Source organism: Physeter macrocephalus, chromosome 19 (assembly GCF_002837175.3).
Source record: "Physeter macrocephalus isolate SW-GA chromosome 19, ASM283717v5, whole genome shotgun sequence".
NCBI classification, from domain to species: Eukaryota; Metazoa; Chordata; class Mammalia; order Artiodactyla; family Physeteridae; genus Physeter; species Physeter macrocephalus.
The window spans coordinates 1,118,122-1,140,140 of NC_041232.1; the positions used below are offsets into that span (position 1 = coordinate 1,118,122).

Consider the following 22,019-nt stretch of genomic DNA (forward strand, 5'->3'; position numbering starts at 1 on the left):
CTGTCCCTCCCCACACCTAATATCCAACCAGCCAGCAGTCCTGCTTGTGGCTTGCTTCTCCATTCAGCAGCTCAGGGAAAACTCCGAGGGCCAAAAACTGCCTCTTCCCGAGACGCCATCCCGCACTGTGGATCCTGAGCAGCTCAGCTCCATGCACGTGCAGACCTGGCCTCTTTCTCTCTTCCATCTCAGCAAGGACTTAGGATCAGAATTTGCTTCCTCTTTAAGCTTTATCTTTAGCTATTAAAAACAGATGAACTTGCAATTTATGCTTCCTTTACCCTACTTGGGATGTCGCTTTTCGATATCTGGCAACTTTCCTGTGGCTGATGGTAGGATGAAGTTCTCCAGTGACGGTATCTGCCTCTCAGACTCATCTGTGGAATGAGTTTAAGTGTTCTTCATCACTCTCCGGCTTGGGTCTCAATAATAGCACTGTCTTGAAGTATTGTTTTGGTCTTGGTTCCCCCCATAGTCCAAAAACATGGTGAACACACACACTCTCGACTTAGTCCACAAAATGCATATTGGGGCTTGGGACGTCTTTTCATTTACTTCTATGTTTGGACAGATACACAAGGATTGATTATATCTTCTACAAACTTCACAATTTTCCTCTGACCTTTATTTATTCCTACATAGGAACCAAATGGATTAAATTTTTATTTCCTCCTTTGAAATTTATTCTCCTAAAGCTTGAGGAGTTTTAACCAGGAAAATACTTTAAGGCCAGTGGGATACTGAGTTAGCAAAGAAGACTAATGGAGAAGGTTTCTTTATTATTGGAAACTCAACACTGGTTATTTGACATTTACAATGTGCGTCCTGCCTGCTTCCAGAAAGATCTGAGATGGCATACAATAAAGCAGGCAGGCTGAAGGGAAAGCAGGCGAGCAGGGATTCTGTGTGGCAGTCTGGGACAGGCAAATTCAGCTGCAGCAACTTAATAGCACCTTTGGCTTACAAAGGCCCTGTAGTTTATACACTGAGTACTTGTCCTAGTACTTTGGAAAGGCCACCCCAGTGATAGGCTAGCTAGATATCTATAGAAGAACAACTTTTTCCTCAGCCCAGAGTTCTCATATGTGTATTGCTGTATGTGCTTTGTATCCTGTCCTTCTTTTTAGTAAATATTTTGTCTCTCTAGCTATAGAAGTTGTACCTACAGAAAGGCTGTTCACAAGGAACTGAGCTATTACAACACAAGTCGGTGGGATTCTCCTCGTGTGCTTTAGGGAAGGAAAGGACAGTTGGAGCATTAGTATTGTTGGTATGTCACGTTACGCTGTCCCTTGACAGTATTTCCCCATGGCTCCTAAAATCAGGGACCAATAATTCTACTGGTACCTGTTGCAGAAGGTCATCTTTTTTAATGCATCCCTGAGCTCGGGGCTCCGGAAGGCATATATGAAGGGGTCGATGACGGCATTACACATGATCAACACACCGTTCACCTGGAAGAGGGACATGTAGCAGGCACAGTAGGGGTCAGCCGGGCAGAATGTCATCAAGAGGACATGAAGGACAAAGGGCGCCCAACAGAAAATGAAGACCCCAAGCAGAACAGTCAGTGTGACAGCCCCTCTCATGTTGGCTCTGGGAAGCGTGGAGGTCCTCCTGGCGTGGGAGCGGGCCAGCAGGAACATGTGCAGGTAGAGGCACAGGATGAAGACCAGCATCAGCGGGAACAGCGCTGTGAAGGCGATCACCGTGGGGACGTGATGGGAAAAGGTCACGATGGTGATGCCACTGCCCATGCAACACATCCAGATGACCATCAGGACGACAAGGGCACGGCGCGGGGTCACGATGTGGTGGTACCTCAGAGCGTGGAAGATTGTGATGTAGCGGTCAGCGGCGATCACAGACAGGCTGCAAATGGATCCAAGGAGGGAGAGGATGAACAGGGAGTCCACCACATCGTCAGCTGTGGTTTCAAAACTGCCTTGAGGCTCGAGGTAACCCATGTTTCTGAACATGATCAGGATGTTTTCCAAGATCTTGTACAGGCTGCCCAGCATATCAGAAATAGCCAAGCTGCAGATGAAAAAGTACATGGGCGACTGAAGATTCTTATTCTTGATCACAGTCAGAAGGACCATCAGATTCTCCAAAACCCCAACAATGGATATTGTGAAAAATACCTCTTCTGGCAAAACCACAGGAGGACAGTCTGAATTATTTCTTGCTGTACTGTTGATGCTTTCATACAGGTTGATAATGTGTTTCATCTCTCCTGCGCGTGGTTAAGACAGGGATGTTACTGGGACTTGACAGAAAACTTGATTGATTCTTCAGACTCTTTCCTTCTCTGTAGTTCTTGCTGAAGATCTGAGGTAAAAACCACACAGCCACCTAAAAAAGTGTATGTAGGAATATCAGTTGCAAAATAGATCACAAAATAAAAACAAGCCATATTAGCTTTGAGGAAGCTCTATTGCCTCTGCAAAATATAATGGTGGAATATTTAAATAAAACAATTTACTGGACCCTCATCTTTTAAAAAATCTTTCCTAAATATATTTTTATTTTTAATTGAAGTATAGTTGATTTACAATGTTTTGTTAGTTTCAGGTGTACAGCAAAGTGATTCAGATATATATATTCTTTTTCAGATTATAGATTTTCCATTATAGGTTATTACAAGATATTAAATATAGTTCCCTGTGCTATACAGTAGGTCCTTGTGTATCTATTTCATATATAGTACTGTGTATCTGTTAATCGAAGCTCTATTGCCTCTGCAAAATATAATGGTGGAATATTTAAATAAAACAATTTACTGGACCCTCATCTTTTAAAAAATCTTTCCTAAATATATTTTTATTTTTAATTGAAGTATAGTTGATTTACAATGTTTTGTTAGTTTCAGGTGTACAGCAAAATGATTCAGTTATATATATGTGTATGTATATACATATTATTTTTCATATTCTTTTGTTTATTTTATATATAGTAATGTATACCTGTTAATCCTAAACTCCTTTTATTCCTCCCCACTTTCCCCTTTGGTCACTGTAAGTTTCTTTTCTATGTCTGTGAGCCTGTTTCTGTTTTGTAAGTTCATTTATATCATGTTTTTAGATTCCACATATAAATGATATCATATTTGTCTTCCTCTGTCTGACTTACTTCACTTTGTACGATAATCTTTAGTTCCATCCACATTGCTGAAAATGACGTTATTTCATTCTTTTTTATGGCTGAGTAATATTCCATTGTATATATATACCACATCTTTTTTATCCATTCATCTCTTGATGGACACTTAGGTTGCTTCCATGTCTTGGCTATTATAAATAGTGCTGCTATGAATATTGGGGTGCATGTATCTTTTTGAATGAGAGCTTTCATCTTTTCCAGATATATGCACAGGAGTGGGACTGCTGGATCATATGGCAACTCTATTTTTAGTTTTTTAAGGAACCTCCATACTGTTCTCCATAGTGGCTGCACCAATTCCCACCAACAGTGTAGGAGGGTTCCCTTTCCTCCACACCCTCTCCAGCATTTATTATTTGTAGACTTTTTAATGATGGCCATTCAGACTGGTGTGAGGTGATACCTCACACCAGCTTGGTTTGCATTTCTCTAATAATTAGTGCCGATGAACACTTTTTCATGTGCCTGTTGGCCATCTGTGTGTCTCCTTTGGAGAAATATCTATTTAGGCCTTCTGCCTATTTTTTGATTCAGTAGTTTGGGGTTTTTTTGCTATTTAGTTGTATGAACTGTTCAGCTTTTTTTTTTCTTTTTTTTTTTTGGCTGCGTTGGGTCTTCGTTGCTACGCATGGGCTTTCTCTAGTTGTGGTGAGCGGGAGCTACTCTTCGCTGTGGTGCGCAGGCTTCTCATTGCAGTGGCTTCTCTTGTTACAGAGCACGGGCTCTAGGGCATGAGGGCTTCAGTAGTTGTGGTGCATGGGCTTAGTTGCTCCGCGGCATGTGGGATCTTCCCAGACCAGGGCTTAAACTTACTGTGTCTCCTTCATTGGCAGGCAGATTCTTAACCACTGCACGCCACCAGGGAAGCCCTGTTTGTATATTTTTGAAATTAAGCCCTTGTTGGTCATATTGTTTGCAAGTATTTTCTCCCATTCTCTAGGTTGTCTTTTCATTTCATTTATGGTTTCCTTTGCTGTGCAAAAGCTTGTAAGTTTAATTAGGTCCCATTTGTTTATTTTTGCTTTTATTTCTTTTGCCTTAGGAGACTGATCTAAGAAAGCATTGCTACAATTTATGTCAGACAATGTTTTGCCTATGTTCTCTTCTAGGAGTTTTATGGTGTCATGTCTTATATTTAAGTCTTTAAGCCTTTTTGAGTTTATTTTAGTGTATGGTGTGAAGGTGTGTTCTAACTTCATTGATTTACATGCAGCTGTCCAGCTTTTCCAACACCACTTGCTAAAGAGACTGTCTTTTCTCCACTGTTCTCTTGCCTTCTTTGTCAAAGATTAATTGACTGTAGATGTGTGGGTTTATTTCTGGGCTCTCTATTCTGTTCCATGGATTCATATATCTGTTTTTGTGCCAACACCACATTTTTGATATACTTTATAGTATTGTTTGAAGTCTGGGAGTATTATGCCTTAAGCTTTGTTCTTTTTCCTCAGGATTGCTTTGGCAATTCTGGGTCTTTTGGGGTTCCATATAAATTTTAGGAATATTTCTCTAATTCAGTGAAAAATGTCATGGGTAATTTGATAGGGATTGCATTAAATCTGTAGATTGCTTTGGGTAGTATGGCCATTTTAACAATACTAATTCTTCCAATTCAGGAGCATGGGATATCTTTCTATTTCTTTGAATCATCTTTAGTTTCCTTTATCAATGTTTTATAGTTCTCAGCTTGTAAGTCTTTCACCTCCTTGGTCAGGTTTAGTCCTAGGTATTTTATTTTATTTTATTTTATTTTGGACACATATTTAAAAGGGATTCTTTAAAGTTTCTCTTTCTGATATTTAATTGTTAGTGTAAAGAAATGCAACAGATTTCTGTTTGTTAATCTTGTATCCTGCTACCTTGCTGAATTCACTTATCAGTTCTAATAGTTTTTGTGTGGAGTATTTAAGGTTTTCTTTACAGAGTGTCATGTCATCTGCATATAATGACAATTTTACCTCTTCCCTTCTAATTTGGATATTTTAAATTTCTTTTTCTTATCTAATTGTTGTGGCTAGGATTTCCAATACTATGTTGAATAGGAGTGGTGAGAGTCAGCATCTTTGTCTTGTTCCACAATTTGGTGGGAAGGCTTTCAGCTTTTCACCATTGAGGTTTTTTTTTGTTTTTTTGTTTTTTTTCAATACGCGGGCCTCTCACTGTTGTGGCCTCTCCCGTTGCGGAGCACAGGCTCCGGACGTGCAGGCTCAGCGGCTGTGGCTCACGGGCCCAGCCACTCCATGACATGTGGGATCTTCCTGGACCGGGGCATGAACCCGTGTCCCCTGCATTGGCAGGCAGACTCTCAACCACTGTGCCACCAGGGAAGCCCCACCATTGAGTATTATGTTGGCTGTGGGTTTGTCATAAATAGCTTTTATTATGTTGAGGTATGTACCCTCTATACCCACTTTGGCAAGAGTTTTTCTCATGAATGGATGTTGAATTTTATCAAATGCCTTTTCTGCATCTATTGAGATGATCATGCGGTTTTTGTCTTTTGTTGATGTGGTGTATCACATTAATTGATTTGTGTGTGTTGAGCCATCCTTGTGACCCTTGGGATGAATCCAACTTGATTGTGGTGTATGATCCTTTTTATGTGTTGTTGGATTCGGTTTGCTAATATTTTGTTGAAGATTTTTGCATCTGTATTCATCAAAGATATTGGCTTGTAATTTTCTTTTTTGGTAGTCTCTTTGTCTGGTTTTGGTATCAGAGTGATGGTGGCTTCATAGAATGACTTTGGGAGGGTGTCCTCCTCTTCAGTCTTTTGGAAGAGTTTGACAAGGATCAGTATAAGTTCTTCTTTGTTTGTTTGGTAGGCTTCCCCAGTGAAGCCATCTGGTTCTGGACTTTTGTTTACAGGGAGTTTTTTTTTTAATTACAGATTTTATTTCACTTCTAGTTATTGGTCCGTTCAAATTATCTATCTCTTGATTCAGTTTTGGTGGGCTGTATGTTTCTAGAAACTTGTCCATTTCTTCTAGGTTGTCCAATTTGTTGGTATAGAACTGTTCACAGTATTCTTTTTTGTTTTTTTGTATTTCTGCCATATTTGTTGTTATTTCTCCTCTTTCATTTGTTATCTTGTTTATTTGGGTCCACTCTTTTCTTCTTGGTGAGCCTGGCCAGAGGCTTGTCAATTTTGTTTATCTTTTCAAAAAACCACCTCTTGGTTTTAATGATCTTTTCTGTTTTTTTGATCTCTATTTTATTTATTTCCTCTCCAATATTTACATTTCTTCTGCTGACTTTGGGTTTTGTTTGTTTTTCTTTTTCTAATTCTTTTAGGTGGTCATTTAAGTTGTTTATTTTAGATTTTTATTGTTTTTTGAGGAAAGCCTGTATTGCTATGAGCTTTCCTCTTAGGATGGCTTTTGCTGCATCCCATAGATTTGGTATGGTTGTGTTTCCATTATCATTTGTCTCAAGGTATTTTTAAATTTCCTCTTTGATTTCATCATTGACCCATTGGTTTTTTGATAGCATGTTGTTTAGTCTCCATGTAATTTTTTTTCCTCATTTCTCTTTCTGTGGTTGATTTCTAGTTTCATGCTGTTGTGGTCAGAAAAGATGCTTGAAACAATTTCTAGCCTCTTAAATTTGTTGAGGCTTTTTTGTGTCCTAGTATGTCATCTATCCTAGAGAATGTTCCATGTGCACTTGAAAAGAATGTGTATTATGGTTGTTTTTTGTTTTTGTTTTTGTTTTTTGGATGTAGTGTCCTGAAGATGTCAATTAAGTCTAACTGTTCTATTGTATCCTTTAGGATCTCTGTTGCCTTACTGATTTTCTGACTGGAAGATCTGTCCATTGATGTCAGTGGGGTGTTAAATTCTCCTACTATTATGGTATTCCCATCAGTTCCTCCCTTTGTCTGCTAGTATTTTATGTATTTAAGTGCTTCTATATTGGGTGCATATATGTTAACGAGTGTAATATCCTCTTCTTGTATTGATCCTTTTATTATTATATAGTTGGACCCTCATCTTAACTGCTCTGTGAAAACATATTTAGTGGAATTTTGAGCCTAGAGATAAAGATTATGCTGTGTCTCTCCCCTTTCCCTCCTTATCTTTCTCCTGAATCCAATTGCATGTAAAGTGGGTTAGAACAAGTAAAGAAGTAAAGATTCAGAACAGGAAAGCACCCTTCCTCAACTTGGAGGTGGTGGTGGGTTCCATGAATTGACAGGATGTTTAGGTCCTTTCTTTCCACCGCTTGTCTTTCTGGGTCACTGCCTGACCCTACAGCTTATGGAAAAGGCAAAGATGTTGATGTACTATTCCCATAGTTGATGGTGCAATATATGTTTTCACTTCTGTTTCAAAGGGAGAACTCACAGATTTCAGTTCCATATTTTAGGGTAAAAATGTATTTGATTTGGTAATACTGTTTATAAATTTGTTTTCTAATTTGGTGGAACCATAGACTACTATGGATGCTCAAATACTATTAAGAAACTACCCCAGGGCTTCCCTGGTGGCACAGTGGTTAAGAATCCGCCTGCCAATGCAGGGGACATGGGTTCAAGCCCTAGTCCGGGCAGATCCCACATGCCACGGAGCAACTAAGCCCGTGCACCACAACTACCGAAGTCCGCATGCCATGCTCCGCAATAAGAGAAGCCACTGCAATGAGAAGCCCGCACACCGCAACGAAGACCCAACGCAGCCAAAACTAAAAATAAATAAAATAAATTTATTAAAAAAAAAAACAAACTACCCCATTTTAAGATTCAATATAAGAGGTAAAGTTAAATTATTCTTCATAATAGGAGAATATAATGGGTGTTTTAAAAGTTTTGGCTATTTCTTTAAAAAAAGGAATGTGTTTGGTAAACATTAAAAGCAAAACAACATTAACTATTTATAAGATCTTTAGTAGAAAATGAAAACAATCCAGTTTGTGCTCTTTATCACCTAACAAAATATTATAACTTCATTTTTCAGATTCTATGGGAAAAAAGTACCAAATGGGCGATTCTTTTCCAAATTAATACTGGAACTCTTACATTCCTTGAGACAGCAACCATCTTTACTTTTTCCACTTGTCTCTGAAAATACCTTTTAGACCACTGAGGTCTGGACTTCAGTGAGCACTGAATCATGGCTTCCATGCCACTGCCAGGGAGGGTGGTGCTCCCCAGAGTGCTTTCAGTCAGTGAAAACAATTGCTAAAATGACGGCCAAACAAAGCATTTTAGAAAATGACACCAAAAATTATTATCCCGCAATAAAGAGAGAATCAATGTATTCTTAAACCAGCAGGTGTTTTGGTTTTGATTGTGTTTTTTCTTTTTCTTTTTGCTCCCTGCTGATTCTGGCTTTGCTATGAGTGTGAGGTTGTCAACTGATTAGCTCTTGTGCACACCCCCAAGGAGGTCACACTCAGTGTGGAGCTTGACAGTGGCCAAGTCTTGGCTTGTAGAGTGATCTTTTACATTTCAGTCCTTCTTATATTATTTTTTCACCTCCGGGATTAATTCCTTGCCTGAAGACCAAGCACTTTGATCTTGAGCGTCGGTAACCAGGGTCTAGAAGGCTCCATCTCTGTCTATGGTGTTGCCCTGGGAGTCATTGAGGGGCAAGGGGCATGATAGACGAGGACCAGAATCTGACCCAGGCACAACTTTTGTTCACTCATTTGGCTTGTGGGGTAGGTTTTGGGCACAAAGCAGAGAATTGGGAGCAACAATAATCACATAAGGACCACAGGGAAAAGCAAAACTGACTTCTGGTTTTGGGCTGGGTCTCGAGGAACAAGAGTCACCAGAGTTAACGGCGTCACAGGGCAAATGAATGTGGCTCCAACAACTGTTATGCGGCATAACTGGGCCAATGTTGTTTGCAAAAGCAAAGGGAGCACGGGCAACTGTAAAATGAGATTTTTATACTGATTATTGTCTTTGACCAGAAAATGTAAAAAATCTAATTTTCATATTTTTGCAGGGCTCTACGAGAAAGGAGAAGGCTTTATTATTTGTTAAATTCCTGTTATGTGCCAACCGGTACAATGCCACATGCTGTGCATGGCATCTTATTTTAATCTTCTTGTCAACAGTACAAGGTAGTCTTATTTTCCCCAGTTTGCATCTGAGGAATTGAGGCAGAAAGCCCAAGATACTGGCCTGAAGTTCCATAAGCTATAAGAGGCAGAGATGGAATTTAAATCAAGGTCTGTTTGGCTCCAGAGATGAGTATCTGCTAAAAGAAATCACTTAATCTTAGTGCTTCTATAAATATTTATCGGATAAGGAATTTTTATTGGCTTTAGTAGAAATGAAAATAAAATAACTTAAAAACTTTAAACCTGTACATATGACCAAGTCAGGATTGTTTTTCCAATTCTCTCTCAAAGATTATTACAGAAATTCAGGGAAGAGCAAGGCTCCGCAATCCCTTCCTTTAGTTGAGAAGGGAGAGTGATGGCGCGAGGCCTTGAGTAGAAGGGCTGCAGGCATCCTGGAGATGGCGGGCAGTTTGGGGGGCTCCCCTGAACCTTTCTGAAGACAAGTCAGCAACACTGTGCCCGTGTTCTCTGTGCTCCTGGGGGTTGTTGTATGGCTCTTCGGGAGAACAGCTGGGAAGGAGGGTAACATGGCTTATTTTTCTGTTGAGTGGATAAGTGGTTTTTGTTATAGGGCTTCCAGGCTTTTCCAGCTGATGGAGTTTTAGAACCTAGGCTTCAGAGAGAGCCAGTGAGGAACTGAGGTCTGGGTTCCCAGGAAAGGTTTTTCCCAGAAACTTTTCAAACCCCCTCCTCTTGGGTTTTTAGGGAGGCTTCATTACACAGGCACAGTTGATTGAATCACTGGCCATTGGTGATTGACTCAACCTCCAGCCCCTCAGGGGTGGAGTTGGGTTCCCTGGCAACCAGCCCCCATCCTTAGGTTACCAACTTTCTAAAAGTCACCTCATTAACATAACAGAAGACAACTTGATTGTTCTCCCCACTTAGAGAATTCCAGCTGTCTTGTGAGCTCTGTGCCAGAAAAGAGGAGGAAGACCAAATGCATGTCTCTTATTATAAATCACAATGCCACAGGGCTCCTGTCTGCATCCCAGCTCTGTGCTGCCCTCTCTCCCTGTTTTCACTAGATGCATGTAACATTTTAATTTCATTTTTGAATAGGTACTGCAGTCATATATATTTATATATATATATATTTGTGTATGTGTAGATATGCATAAATAGTAAAAAGTCTCCCTCCCAACACTCTATCCTGTGTGCAATAACCACTCCTCAAAGAGGTGATGAGGGTTTCCCTGGTGGTGCAGTGGTTGAGAATCTGCCTGCCAATGCAGGGGACACGGGTTCGAGCCCTGGTCTGGGAAGATCCCACATGCCGCGGAGCAACTAGGCCCGTGAGCCACAACTACTGAGCCTGAGCGTCTGGAGCCTGTGCCCCGCAACAAGAGAGGCCGCCACAGTGACAGGCCCGCACACCGCAATGAAGAGTGTCCCCCGCTTGCTGCAACTAGAGAAAGCCCTCGCACAGAATCGAAGACCCAACACAGCCAAAAATAAAAATAAATAAATAAAAATGAAAAAGTAAAAAAAAAAAAGAGGTGATCAATCTTCTTCTGGAGTTTCTTTATGCCCATAAAAGAAAATAGGAGTATGTGCATCTTCTCCCAGGTATTAGTTAGGGTGAAGGGGAGAGGCAGCAAGAGCAACAGGGGAGCCTTCAGGCTGTGAGGCAGGTCTGACTCCTGGGGGCAAATAAGAGGAAGAAAGGGGGAGTCTCAGACTGCAGCACAGATCTGGGAAGTTTTGACCTGGCCAGTGGGGAGTCCTTGAGCCAGCTGCCAGTTAGAGGAATCCTAGCTCCAACAGAAATAGACTGTGCCCAGTCATGGACTGGGGGCAGCCTGGAGGAAATAGGACCTCAGCAGGAACATGGTGGGATCCAGACACAGAGCGCTGGGCACCAGTCAGCCCTACTTCCCGCAGCAGATCTGAGAGGCCCATTTCCATGGCCAGCATGATACCCTGCCCTTTGTGTTCAACGGTCAGTGTATTGTACATAGTGTTTTGTACCTTGTTTCATCTTGGAGACTTTCCACAAAGTAGATGGATCACTTTCTCATTCTTTCTCCTCCTCCTCCTTCTTCCTTTTTTAAAAAACCACTACATGGTATTCCATTGGGCGGATGTGTCCTGAGTTATTTAATCTGCGTGTATTGATAGTCACTTGGGTTGTTTCAGACATTTTGCTGTATAAAGAATGCTGTAGTTAATAATCATGTAAGTATAGAATTTCTCATGTGCATAATGAGTCGGATAAGTTCACAGAAAAGGAATTGTTGAGTGAAAGTGTATATGCATCACTGGTCTTCATAGATATTGTCAAACTGCCTTTCAGAGGGGTTGTGTCAATTTACATCCTCACCAGCAGAGCACTTTCCCCCCATAGACTCCTCAATACAGGGTTATCAAACTTTTCGATCATTGCCAACAAAACACCTGGTAGGTTTTGGTCTACATACTTGCCATGTATGTTATTACCTCCCTCTGTGTTACTCTGATATCCCATCTCGGGCAGACTCTCCACCGTTTCTGTGCTCTCAGGGCATTTGAGCCTTTCTGATCTTACTTCCCACTTCTGTCTCAGTGCCCACAAACACACCAGACCCATCCTCCCTTGACATGTGGCTGAAAGAGCCACCCAGCATTTCCTGTTTGGGTACAAACTGTCCTTATAACTGATTGGTGTTTCTATTTCTTGGTCTTAAATTCAAAAACAGAAGAAAAAGAGTGGAAAAAATGAGTACTGAAATAAGCTAAAGATGATCCAGTAAAAAAAGGAAAGATGAAAAATAGGGGGGAGGGGGAAGGGTAAGCTGGGACAAAGTGAGAGAGTGGCATGGACGTATATATACTACCAAATGTAAAATAGATAGCTAGTGGGAAGCAGCCGCATAGCACGGGGAGATCAGCTCGGTGCTTTGTGACCACCTAGAAGGGTGGGATAGGGAGGGTGGGAGGGAGGGAGACACAAGAGGGAAGAGATATGGGGATATATGTATAAGTATAACTGATTCACTTTGCTATAAAACAGAAACTAACACACCATTGTAAAGCAATTATACTCCAATAAAGATGTTAAATTAAAAAAAAAGAAAGAAAGAAAATGGGAAACAGCAGTAAAATCTTAAAAATCAACATGCAGGTACAGGTTAGGTTTTACATAAATTTAAAGTAGCTGAATAGTAGACTTTGTCTTGAATGGACCAGTTTACCTTAGTGTCGGGTTGTAGGGGGTCAGTGTCCTCTGGCATGTTCTAAGTATTTTGAATATTACTCTGATTGCATGTCAAGATGAAGCCCGCTGAAATGTTGGAAGCCACTCTTCCGAAAGGGAAGAGTTATTTGGATTTTCACCAGAGCTTAGTGGCTCTGGCTGAAACTTAAACCATGGAGGGTGAAGCATGGGAATGGGGCAGGGTGGAGGATGTGAGTTGGTCCGGGAGCTTCCTGCTTCCCCTCGAGCAGGCTCCCCAACCTCCCTGCTGCCCAGCACCCAACTCCACTCAGCACTGGCACTCCTGGCAGGAGTCTGTGTGATGGTTGGAATGTGTGTAACCTATCAGCCGTCTTACCAAGGCACTTCCCCGCTCGCCCCAAGGAGCTGAGCACCTGCCAGTCCACACCTTCAATCCCAGGTGTTTGACTTGAATAGGGCAGAACACTTTGAAGGACTTCTCATAAAGGTAATTGAACAAGTGAACAAATTGAAAAGATTCTGCTTGTTGTGAGGGACTTTGTAAGTGATGGGAATCTTCAGTCCGTGCGGTGAGTACACCTTTCGCCTGGTACCTTTCTACTTCAGTGACTGTGCCTTTTATCTTCATTTGCATGGTATAATGTAATTGGAGAAAAATCAATACTCAATTAATTAGTTGTGTGTATAAAACTCAAAATCTCCTATTTTGTTAGTAATTCAATTGAGTTTTCCCTGGCCAGCGAGACAACACATTTATATCAAACTCCAAAGTACATAAAAATGGTAAGGACAGCCAAGTGACAGTTGAGACTAGGTGAGATTACTGTTACCTTAAAGGGGAGGAGGGGGAAGAAAAAGCTATGATAATTAATATAAAGTCTCCATTTTCCAACTGATGGGAAAGACAAGTAAAAAATATCTCTTAGTGAAAACATTCTCCGCAGCATACCTGACAAGCTTAGGTGTCTCCAAGGCCCTTCTGCTTCAGCAACTCAATTCTGCTGCTCATTGTAGATAGTGATAGGGCTCTAAAGTAAAGTTAGCAAATCAAGGAGGTTCAACATGGAAGTTCTCTACGCTTCAGGTGATTCTAAGGGAAGAAAAGGCACACTGGGAAAGAATCACTTCTCTGGCTTTTAGTAACAGTCCTAGCATTCTTCAGACTCCTCACTACCCCACACACCGCAGTGTAACATGCATCACTTTGGGCCATCTGTCAATCATACAAATAAATTAATTCCAGAAGGTTGCAAAGAATTAAACCAAGTAATAAATCAGGCTAAGCCTTCACAAACCACTCCACAGCAATCAACAGTCTTCGTGTCTAAAAAGCATCAGCTCAGTGTCAGTGGAAAGGCTGAATCACTGAAGTGGAGGGGCTGAGTTTGTAGGATATTTGGATCTGCCACCTTGTTTAACTATATTCCAGAGAAATGGTGCACTTTTCTGGCAAGAGAGCTAGATATGTTCGTTCATAAGAATACAGCTGAAGATGCTCACCAGAGAAATAATCATCGAAATCAAGAAAAAGCATCAAAGAAATAGATATCCTTAAGCCTTGTTATATTCAGCTCCCCCACATGCACATGGGGACAAGACTACTTAGTTCAGAGCTCTTGCGTTACGTTTGGGTTATATATGACACTACATGTAAATTACGCAGCCCAGAGCCAGGCATGCAGTGTGGGCTCCATAAAGGAGTTCTCACTGTCTACAGAATAAAATCCCATTTTTAAAGCACTTGGCATTTACGGCTGTCTACAATCTGTCCCAGGCTAACGTTTTCTTGCCATGTTTCCCAGTATTCCATGTAGAACCCACCTTCCAGCCCAGTTTTCTTATCATCTCCAGGAAGCTTAGCATATTTTTGCTTTGACATTTTTACTACTGTCTTCCCTCTAGAATTCCGCATCTCTCCTCTAAATCCTACTTTTGTTTTAGCCCCAAGTCAAGACCAAACGTCTAGAGGGTCTCTGACTACCACTCAACCCAGGTGGGCTTTCTGCTCTCACGTCCCGAAGCATGTTTTGTTCTTGCCTTGCGTTTGTCATGTGGCACCCTGAGCCCGTTTGAAAGGTCAGCTTCCGGCGTTTGTGTTGTGCCTCCTGAACAGCAGGTAACCTCCTGGGTCGGGGGCTGGTAGGTTCTCCCTCCTGCTCCCTGGTCCACTTCAGTAAAGTGCCCAGTAACTATTTTTGATGTGTTAGAATGTGAACATCATCAATTGAATAATCAACAGTTTGTATTTCTAGAAAGATATGTTTGGGGGAGATATATAAAATGTGCAAGAAACAGAGTTAGTGGTTTTATTTTTTCATTGGCAGACCAAATTTCAGTTAGAATTTTGTGGGAAAATGAGTGCTTCTGCCAGAGATTAATTTTTTGGTTTCCTCTTATTTGAAGTAGCGCCTGTAAAATGAACAGCCTCACTCTCCTCTTAGAAAGGGTGAGGGACCAGCTTCCCTAGAGTCCAGGAAAACAGCTTTATCTGCAGGAGCACGTGCAGGGCCAAAGTTCTCCTGGGCAGTAAAAGCAGAAAATAATGAGCAACCTTTTGTGCAGGAGAGAAAGGAAGAGGGTTTTTAGAAGGAAAGGGGCAAGTGACTAGCCTTTGTCAGTAGAAAGGAGTTGAAATCAGATGTCTTACTTGTTGAAAGAAAAATTGCCCAGACTCTGGGAATGTTTACTCAGGAAGAGAGACAGCGGACGGTCCTTCTCTAGGAAGAGAGAGGTGAATGTCAAATCCAGTTTTGTCCCAGAGCTCCGGGGTGGCTAGTACTCCGGGGGCTGCTGTGATGGGGTTGAAGTGCTGAGGACCTCGGGCGGTGGTCTGACAGTCCTGGGAAGCAGGCTCCGCCTCGGTTGTCCTGGGAACCACGCCCACCTGGACCAGCACCTCTGCGAGCAGGTGGAGCAGTTCCCAACAGCGGCACCAAGTGGCAGTGAGGAGTCCAGACAGTACTAGATGGACCAGTGCCAGGCTCACTGTTCAGTTTAGGAGTCCGTAAGCCACTGGGGTTTTAGAACATTCAGGATAGGAGGCAGCCCAGAGGAAGACACTGGCCTTTTTTCCCTACATAGCAGGTTGGTGCTTGAACATTTAATTCAAATATCAAGAGATGCGACTATTTTTACCATTACTTTGTGGAGCAACCCATACTGGTTACATGAGGTCTACATTAAAATACGACTTCTATGAGATATTCAGGATAAAAAGCACTGTATCATTCTAATGAGTAAAAGGAAATATATACCGTGATCAAAAAGTATAAGCCCGGGGCTTCCCTGGTGGCACAGTGGTTGAGAGTCCGCCTGCCGATGCAGGGGACACGGGTTCGTGCCCCGGTCCGGGAAGATCCCACATGCCGCGGGGCGGCTAGGCCCGTGAGCCATGGGGGGAGAGGCCACAACAGTGAGAGACCCGCGTACAGAAAAAAAAAAAAAAAAAAAAAAAAGTATAAGCCCGATATTATCAATGTAATTTCAGATTCCTGGGGTTCCATTTGGTGCAAATCAAAAGGTAGGCAGGTGAGTTGAGAAAGGCTTCTCCTAGAAGCAGGTCAGCCCCCTCCTTCACTTGGTACCAAGTTCTTTTCATACAGGAGAAAATACTGATAGTTGGCTGGAGTGAAAGTTGGAGGAGGAAAAGAGAAATACATGGTTAAAGCAAATAGTTTTCTATTGACATTGGAGCCTAACTGACCAATGACACTTCAAAGAAAGAACAATTGATGCAAAGATGAAAAAAAAGTGATAAACGAAGGTGTTGTGAAAGATCATAATCACAGCCGATTTATATGTTTCAATAAATATAAATTGTTCAAAATACAGGTACCAAGTTTTGTTAAATTTAGGTGTCTAGTACTACTTCAAACCCCTGAATTAGAAAATGTGTCATCACTAAAAATCTGAGGATCCTAGTCACACACCCTAACCCAATAGAAGGTGACGGAGAGAGTTCCACTGTCACACTCTGCCTTTAGGACCTACAGACCTGACTGAGCTGACTCAGTGGCCCTAAACAAATCATCAATGATGGGAACAAAGATGTACATACAATGATGCTCACTGTGTTTACATGTTAATGATAATAGTGGGAAACTGAAAAACCATACATATAACTGGTGACTGAGGATTGGTTAAATAAATTCTGGCAGGCCCATGATGTAGGCCACTACTCTATGGTTAAAATCATGGTTCAGTGGTGCAGAGTATATATACACTCATGCAAAGGCATAGGAAAATCCCTGAAAGACATACGTCCAATTTTAATTGGATGATGGAGCTATGAACATTTTTTTAAATAAACTTTTTATTTTAGAACAATTTTAGATTCATGGAAAAGTTACAAAGGTAGTATAGAGAGTTCCCATACACAGCACACCCAGTTTCCCATATTATTAATGTCTTACATTAGTATGGTACATTAACCACAATGAACAGACCAATATTGACACATTATTACTAGCTAAAACCCATACTTTATTCATATTTCCTTAGTTTTTACCATATGCCCTTTTTATGTTCATGCTCACATGACATTTAGTCATCTTTACCTTGAGCATGTTTCATTTTGCTCCTCTTGGCTGTGACAGTTAGACTTTCTCTGTTTTTGATGACTTTGACAGTTTTGAGTACTGGTCAGGCATTTTGTAGAATGTCCTACAGTTGGTATTTGTCTGGTGTTTTTCTCATGCTCAGACTGGGGTTACGGACTTTGCTGGGAGGAAGACCACACGAAGTAAAGTAATATCCTCATATGTCACATCAAGGGACGTATTGTCAACACGACTTTTCCGGCATCACCTGGCCGAGGTCGTGTCTGTCTAACTTCTCCCCTGCCCACCTGCCGCATGACCTCTTTGAAAGGAGGTCAGTATGCACAGCCCACACCTCAGGAGTGGAGAGCTGTGCCCGCCTCCTGTGAGTGGAAGACCCACGTAAATTATTTGGGAATCTGCATGGGAGATTTGTCTACTGTCTTCCATTTATGATTTGTTCAATCATTGGTATCAGTATGGATACATGGATATTTATTTTATACTCTAGGTTATAATCCAATATTATTTTATTTATTTTGTTGCTTAAATTGTTCCAACTTTGTCTGTTGGAAGCTCTTGCAGTTGGCACATACCCTTTGAACATACCCTCACCACTGTGATTTTTTGGAACAATTATTTACCTTCTGCACTGCAAGATGTTCCAGGCTCATCTTGTTATTTTGTGCTATCGTCATGGAATCAGTCATTGTTCCAAGGATCACGGACTCCTTTTATTGGAGAATGGTGTTAAAAACCAAGATCTGAGGGCTAATGTGTATGTTGTTTCTGGGGTGCTGCTGCTCTTGAGCCCTTTCTACTAACAGAGTAAGGAGACACATGTGTATACACTAAGCCATGTGCGTACACACATCTACAAATACTTCTCTCTCCCTCTGTATCTACATGAAGCTAAGTATGAGCTCATCCTGAAGTTTCCAACTCCAGTCTGTTGCCACGTGGAGCCTTCTGACCTCCTCTCCTTGCTTACCTGTAACCTCCTGGCCCAACAGTGAGGAACCCAGCTCCTGCCACGTGCAGGGCATCATTTAATTGCTGGGTCCAGATGCGCACTTCCAGTGGTTTCAGAATTGTTAGGCCACATCCCTGTGGTGAACTGTATCAACTAGAGAGCAGATTGCCTTTGTCTTACAGTCTCTACTCATTTTCAGTCACTTATGTCAGTACATTTCCCCCACCCCATGCATTGAGGTTCTTTCATGTATTTATGATACAATCAGATTCTTTGGTTGCTTCCATCCTGAGACATTCTAACCTCCTAAATGATTTTTTTAAAATTTTGAAAACATAAGATTTGCACTTTATGCTGTAAATTTCTATAAGTTTTGACAAATGCATGGTGTCACATATTCACTATTACAGTATCATACAGAATAGTATCACCACCCTAAAAATCCCCTTGTACTACATCTATTCAACCTCAGTCCCTTCCCAAACCACTGGTAATATCTTATCTATTTACTGTCTAATAGTTTTCCTTTTCCCAGAATGTCATATGATGGTAATCACACAGCACATGGCCAGACCGGTTGTGTCACTTCGTAATATGCATTTAAGTTTCACCCCTGTCTTTTTTAGGCTTTCTAGCTAAAAGATAGTTGAAGGACTTCTTGGTTGTTTCCAAGTTTTGGCAATTATGAATAAAGCTGCTATAAACATCCATGTGCAGATTTTTGTGATGAACATAAGTTTTCAACTCAGGTAAATACCAAGGAGCACAATTGTTGGAGCATATGGTAAGAGTCTGTTTAGTTTTGTATTAAACCACCACACTGTCTTCCAAGGTGACTGTACCATTTTGCATTCCCACGAGCAAGAAATGAGAGCTCCTGTTGCTCCACATCTTCACCATCATTTGGTATTGTCAGAATTTTGGATTTTAGCCATTCTAATAAGTATTTACTGGTATCTCATGGTCATTTTAATTTTCATTCCTCTAATGATAAATGATAAGTATTATTTTTATGTTTATTTACCATCTATAGATCTCCTTTGGTGAGACATCTATTCATATCTGTTGTTCATTTTAAAATTGTATTGTTTGTTTTCTTATTGTTGAGTTTAATATTTCTTTGAATATTTTGGAAAAAAAGTCATTTCCAATATGTATTTTGCAAGTATTTTCTCCCAGCATTATCTGTTGAAAAGTCTATCCTTTTTCCCTTGCATTGTTCTCACACACTTGTTGAAATCAGTTGGCTACATTTGTATGGGTCTGTTTCTGGGCTGTCTATTCTCTTCCATTGATCTTTGTCTATTCTTTTGCCTTGATTTCTGTAGCTTTATGGCTTTACCTAAAGCTGTAGAGGATTCATTGTCTCCTGCGCGGGGCCCAAAATGTATGTTTAGCATTTTAAATTAATACTTTAACATATAAAAGAGCAAACTCCCCGGTACACCAGCACATCCTTAAAATTTGTACTTTAAAAGCAGTCTGATTTTGCCCTGGCTTCTCTTACAATGGTCTGCATGTTAAAGGTCAGAGACGGTGCGGGGTGAGAGGTGTTCTTCAATGCTCCAGTTAAATATGAGGGGTACATTCTATTCCTGTTCCCTGCTCTCCCACCCGTTTCATAAATAAGAAAACTAAGGCTCAGAGAGGGACTTGCTCAAGGTCACTGAGCTGCTGAGTCTGTCTTGCTCCAAGGCCCCACACGCATCGCTGGCACGTTGGTAAGTGCATGTGGAGCCCTGAGTGTAAACCTTCTTCTGAATTTTTGTATCATTTTAATATCAGCCGGACTTCTTGAGATGACACTCACGCCCTTTACACACCTTCTTGTCTCTCAGCTCTCAGAGCCTCAGGGCCACCTGGGCCCCACCCCCGCAGAGCACTCCCTCCTGGACCCCCCTTCTCTGGGCTGCCTTCCCTAAGCTGCCCCACCTGTGCTCCCGCCACCTGTCCTTACCTCCTGGCCCCAGACGCCACCCCCCAGCACAGAACTGCCAGCGTTTTTACACAAGGAAGACGGATATCACCTGAGGTTAATTGCCCATTAAGTATTCAGGTGGGAAACATGCCTGGAAAACTAACGAGGTGAAGGTAGGTTGGCTTTTCTTTTTACACTGAGCGGCCTGAGGTTGCCCTGAGGAGTGAGAGGGTGATGGTGCTGGAGGGGGACACCCACACCTCCCCCCCTCCCACGAAATCCGGGCCACTGAAAAGTCAAGGTGCTCCACGGTGTCCCCTCCACTCGCCGGGGGGTGTCTTACCCTGTCTGCTGGGGTCCCCCTTCTCTGGGCTCCCACAGCCCCATGGGGGCTCTTCTCGAGGACTGAGTGTGACCTGCTGTCTCAGCCACAGCGGCTTCGCGGTCGCAGGCCTGGTGCGTCAGTGTGCATGGGCCTTCCCGGTCAGTGCGTGAACCAGTGAGGCTCATGACCAGCCCTCTGCACGCCTGCCCCTCCCAATCCTGCTCAAGGCCCTGCTCTCAGCGTCGGCCTCTCATCACTCTTTCAGTTCTTTCCCCCTTGGCTTTGCATGTGTGCGCATGCATGTATGTACGTACAGGTATATGCATGTGTGTACGTGTGTATACATGTATATGTGTGTGTAAGTGTACGTGTTTGGGAGGAAGATGAGTGGTAGGATCATCTCAAGGCAGCTTAGGGAAATAAAAATAGGAAGAATAGCTGCTTTTGTGAAAAGACTGAGCCCTCCGTTTTGGGGAATACATATCCCCCGTGACAGAGCCAACCAAGCAAAGAGTGAATGTCTCAGGTCTGCAGTGACTGCATGGCTTTCCAAGTGACAACCACTTTGGAGGAGTATGTGATCAGGAATCTGCTTTTAATATTCATTTATCCTGCACCCTCTATTTTTGCCAAGGACTATTGAACTCGTAGATGAGAAAGGCAGTGTTAATTGCCCCAGAACCACAGAAAGTCCACATGTATATGTCGATGGCAGAGATGCTTATGCACCAGTGCCAGAATGGAAACAGGAGGTTAATCAGGGTAAAAGGGTGACTCTCCGGAGGTAAAAGAAACATGACTTTTTCCGCTCCTAATCCCATTAGGAAAAACCTGCTTGTAGTCCTGAATAGAGCTTGATGATGATTTAGAGACTAAAACTGTAGAGAAGCTAAGAAATTCATCAGGAGGGAAGTTTGCTTTAGTTAGACATACAAGTAAGAGATTTTGTTGTTACGGTTTCATTAGAAAATAATGTACTCCCACAGGAAGGTGAAAGACCATAATTTAAAAGATGAGCTATTAGGAATTCTGAATAGAATCTTTTCTCAAGATTTTTCCCTAAGTGTTCTCTTTATGATCCCAAAGCACTTAAGAACCTGAGAAATTAGTAGAAAATGTACTTACTTTCAGCTCTGAAGCAGGAACTTTCAGGCCAAGATGACTGAGAACGAATGAGGTTTGAAAGAAAAGCAAGAGAAGGGCCTTGGGCTGGGACGCACAGAACAAATGCATCACTGGAGAGACAGTTGTTTGTTGTCATAACCTTGAATAAATGTCATTGGAAACGCACTGCATATTTCTGGTAATGCGAAGTCAGAGAAATGAAAAGAAGCGGTTGGATTAAGACACAATTTCCACGGGCTCAGCTGGGCAAGGCTGCTTCCAATGTTCGTGACAAGGTTTATGGCAGACAGCAGACCCTGTGACCTTGCTCCTTTTTAACATCATTTTAGAGTTAGTTTTCAACCAAGGAATTCAATAAAATTGGATTTTGAGGAAATGGTTTCAGAAGAATTTGTTTTAAAATTTTCAGCAAACTACTCAAGGCATCTTGCAGACATTTAGCTCATTAATCTCTTTAAGAAGAAGGGAATAAGCCCATCATCCATGTTTCACAAGGCCAAACAGTGAGACAGGGGCTGCGTGCCCAAGGCCCCGCGGAGCGTGGGCCGCCACAAGAAGAAAACCTCGTGTGCTGCCGATTCTCCTCTGTCATTAAGCGTCACAGAATCCACCATCCCGAGCTCCATCATTCAAAGCAAAATTGTTCAGTTTAAGGGTACAACATTGTTGGCTTTCTGTTTGCCAGTGCCTGCAGGGGAGGACTCCCGTTGGTATCAGTCACATTGGTGTGAGTATTTAAATGTGGCCTG

The 22,019-nt window shown here is 41.9% G+C and overlaps 1 protein-coding gene across 1 annotated transcript; it reads right to left on the reverse strand.

The window, feature by feature from the left end:
- Positions 1–1,259: 1,259 nt before the first annotated feature.
- MC2R (melanocortin 2 receptor) lies at positions 1,260–21,322 on the reverse strand. The gene is made up of 2 exons (XM_007119100.2): positions 21,271–21,322; positions 1,260–2,331 (listed from the first exon to the last, which is right to left on the reverse strand). Exon 2 carries the CDS (start codon positions 2,229–2,231, stop codon positions 1,338–1,340), a length of 894 nt encoding a protein of 297 aa, XP_007119162.1. The 5' UTR covers positions 2,232–2,331; positions 21,271–21,322; the 3' UTR covers positions 1,260–1,337.
- Positions 21,323–22,019: the final 697 nt, after the last annotated feature.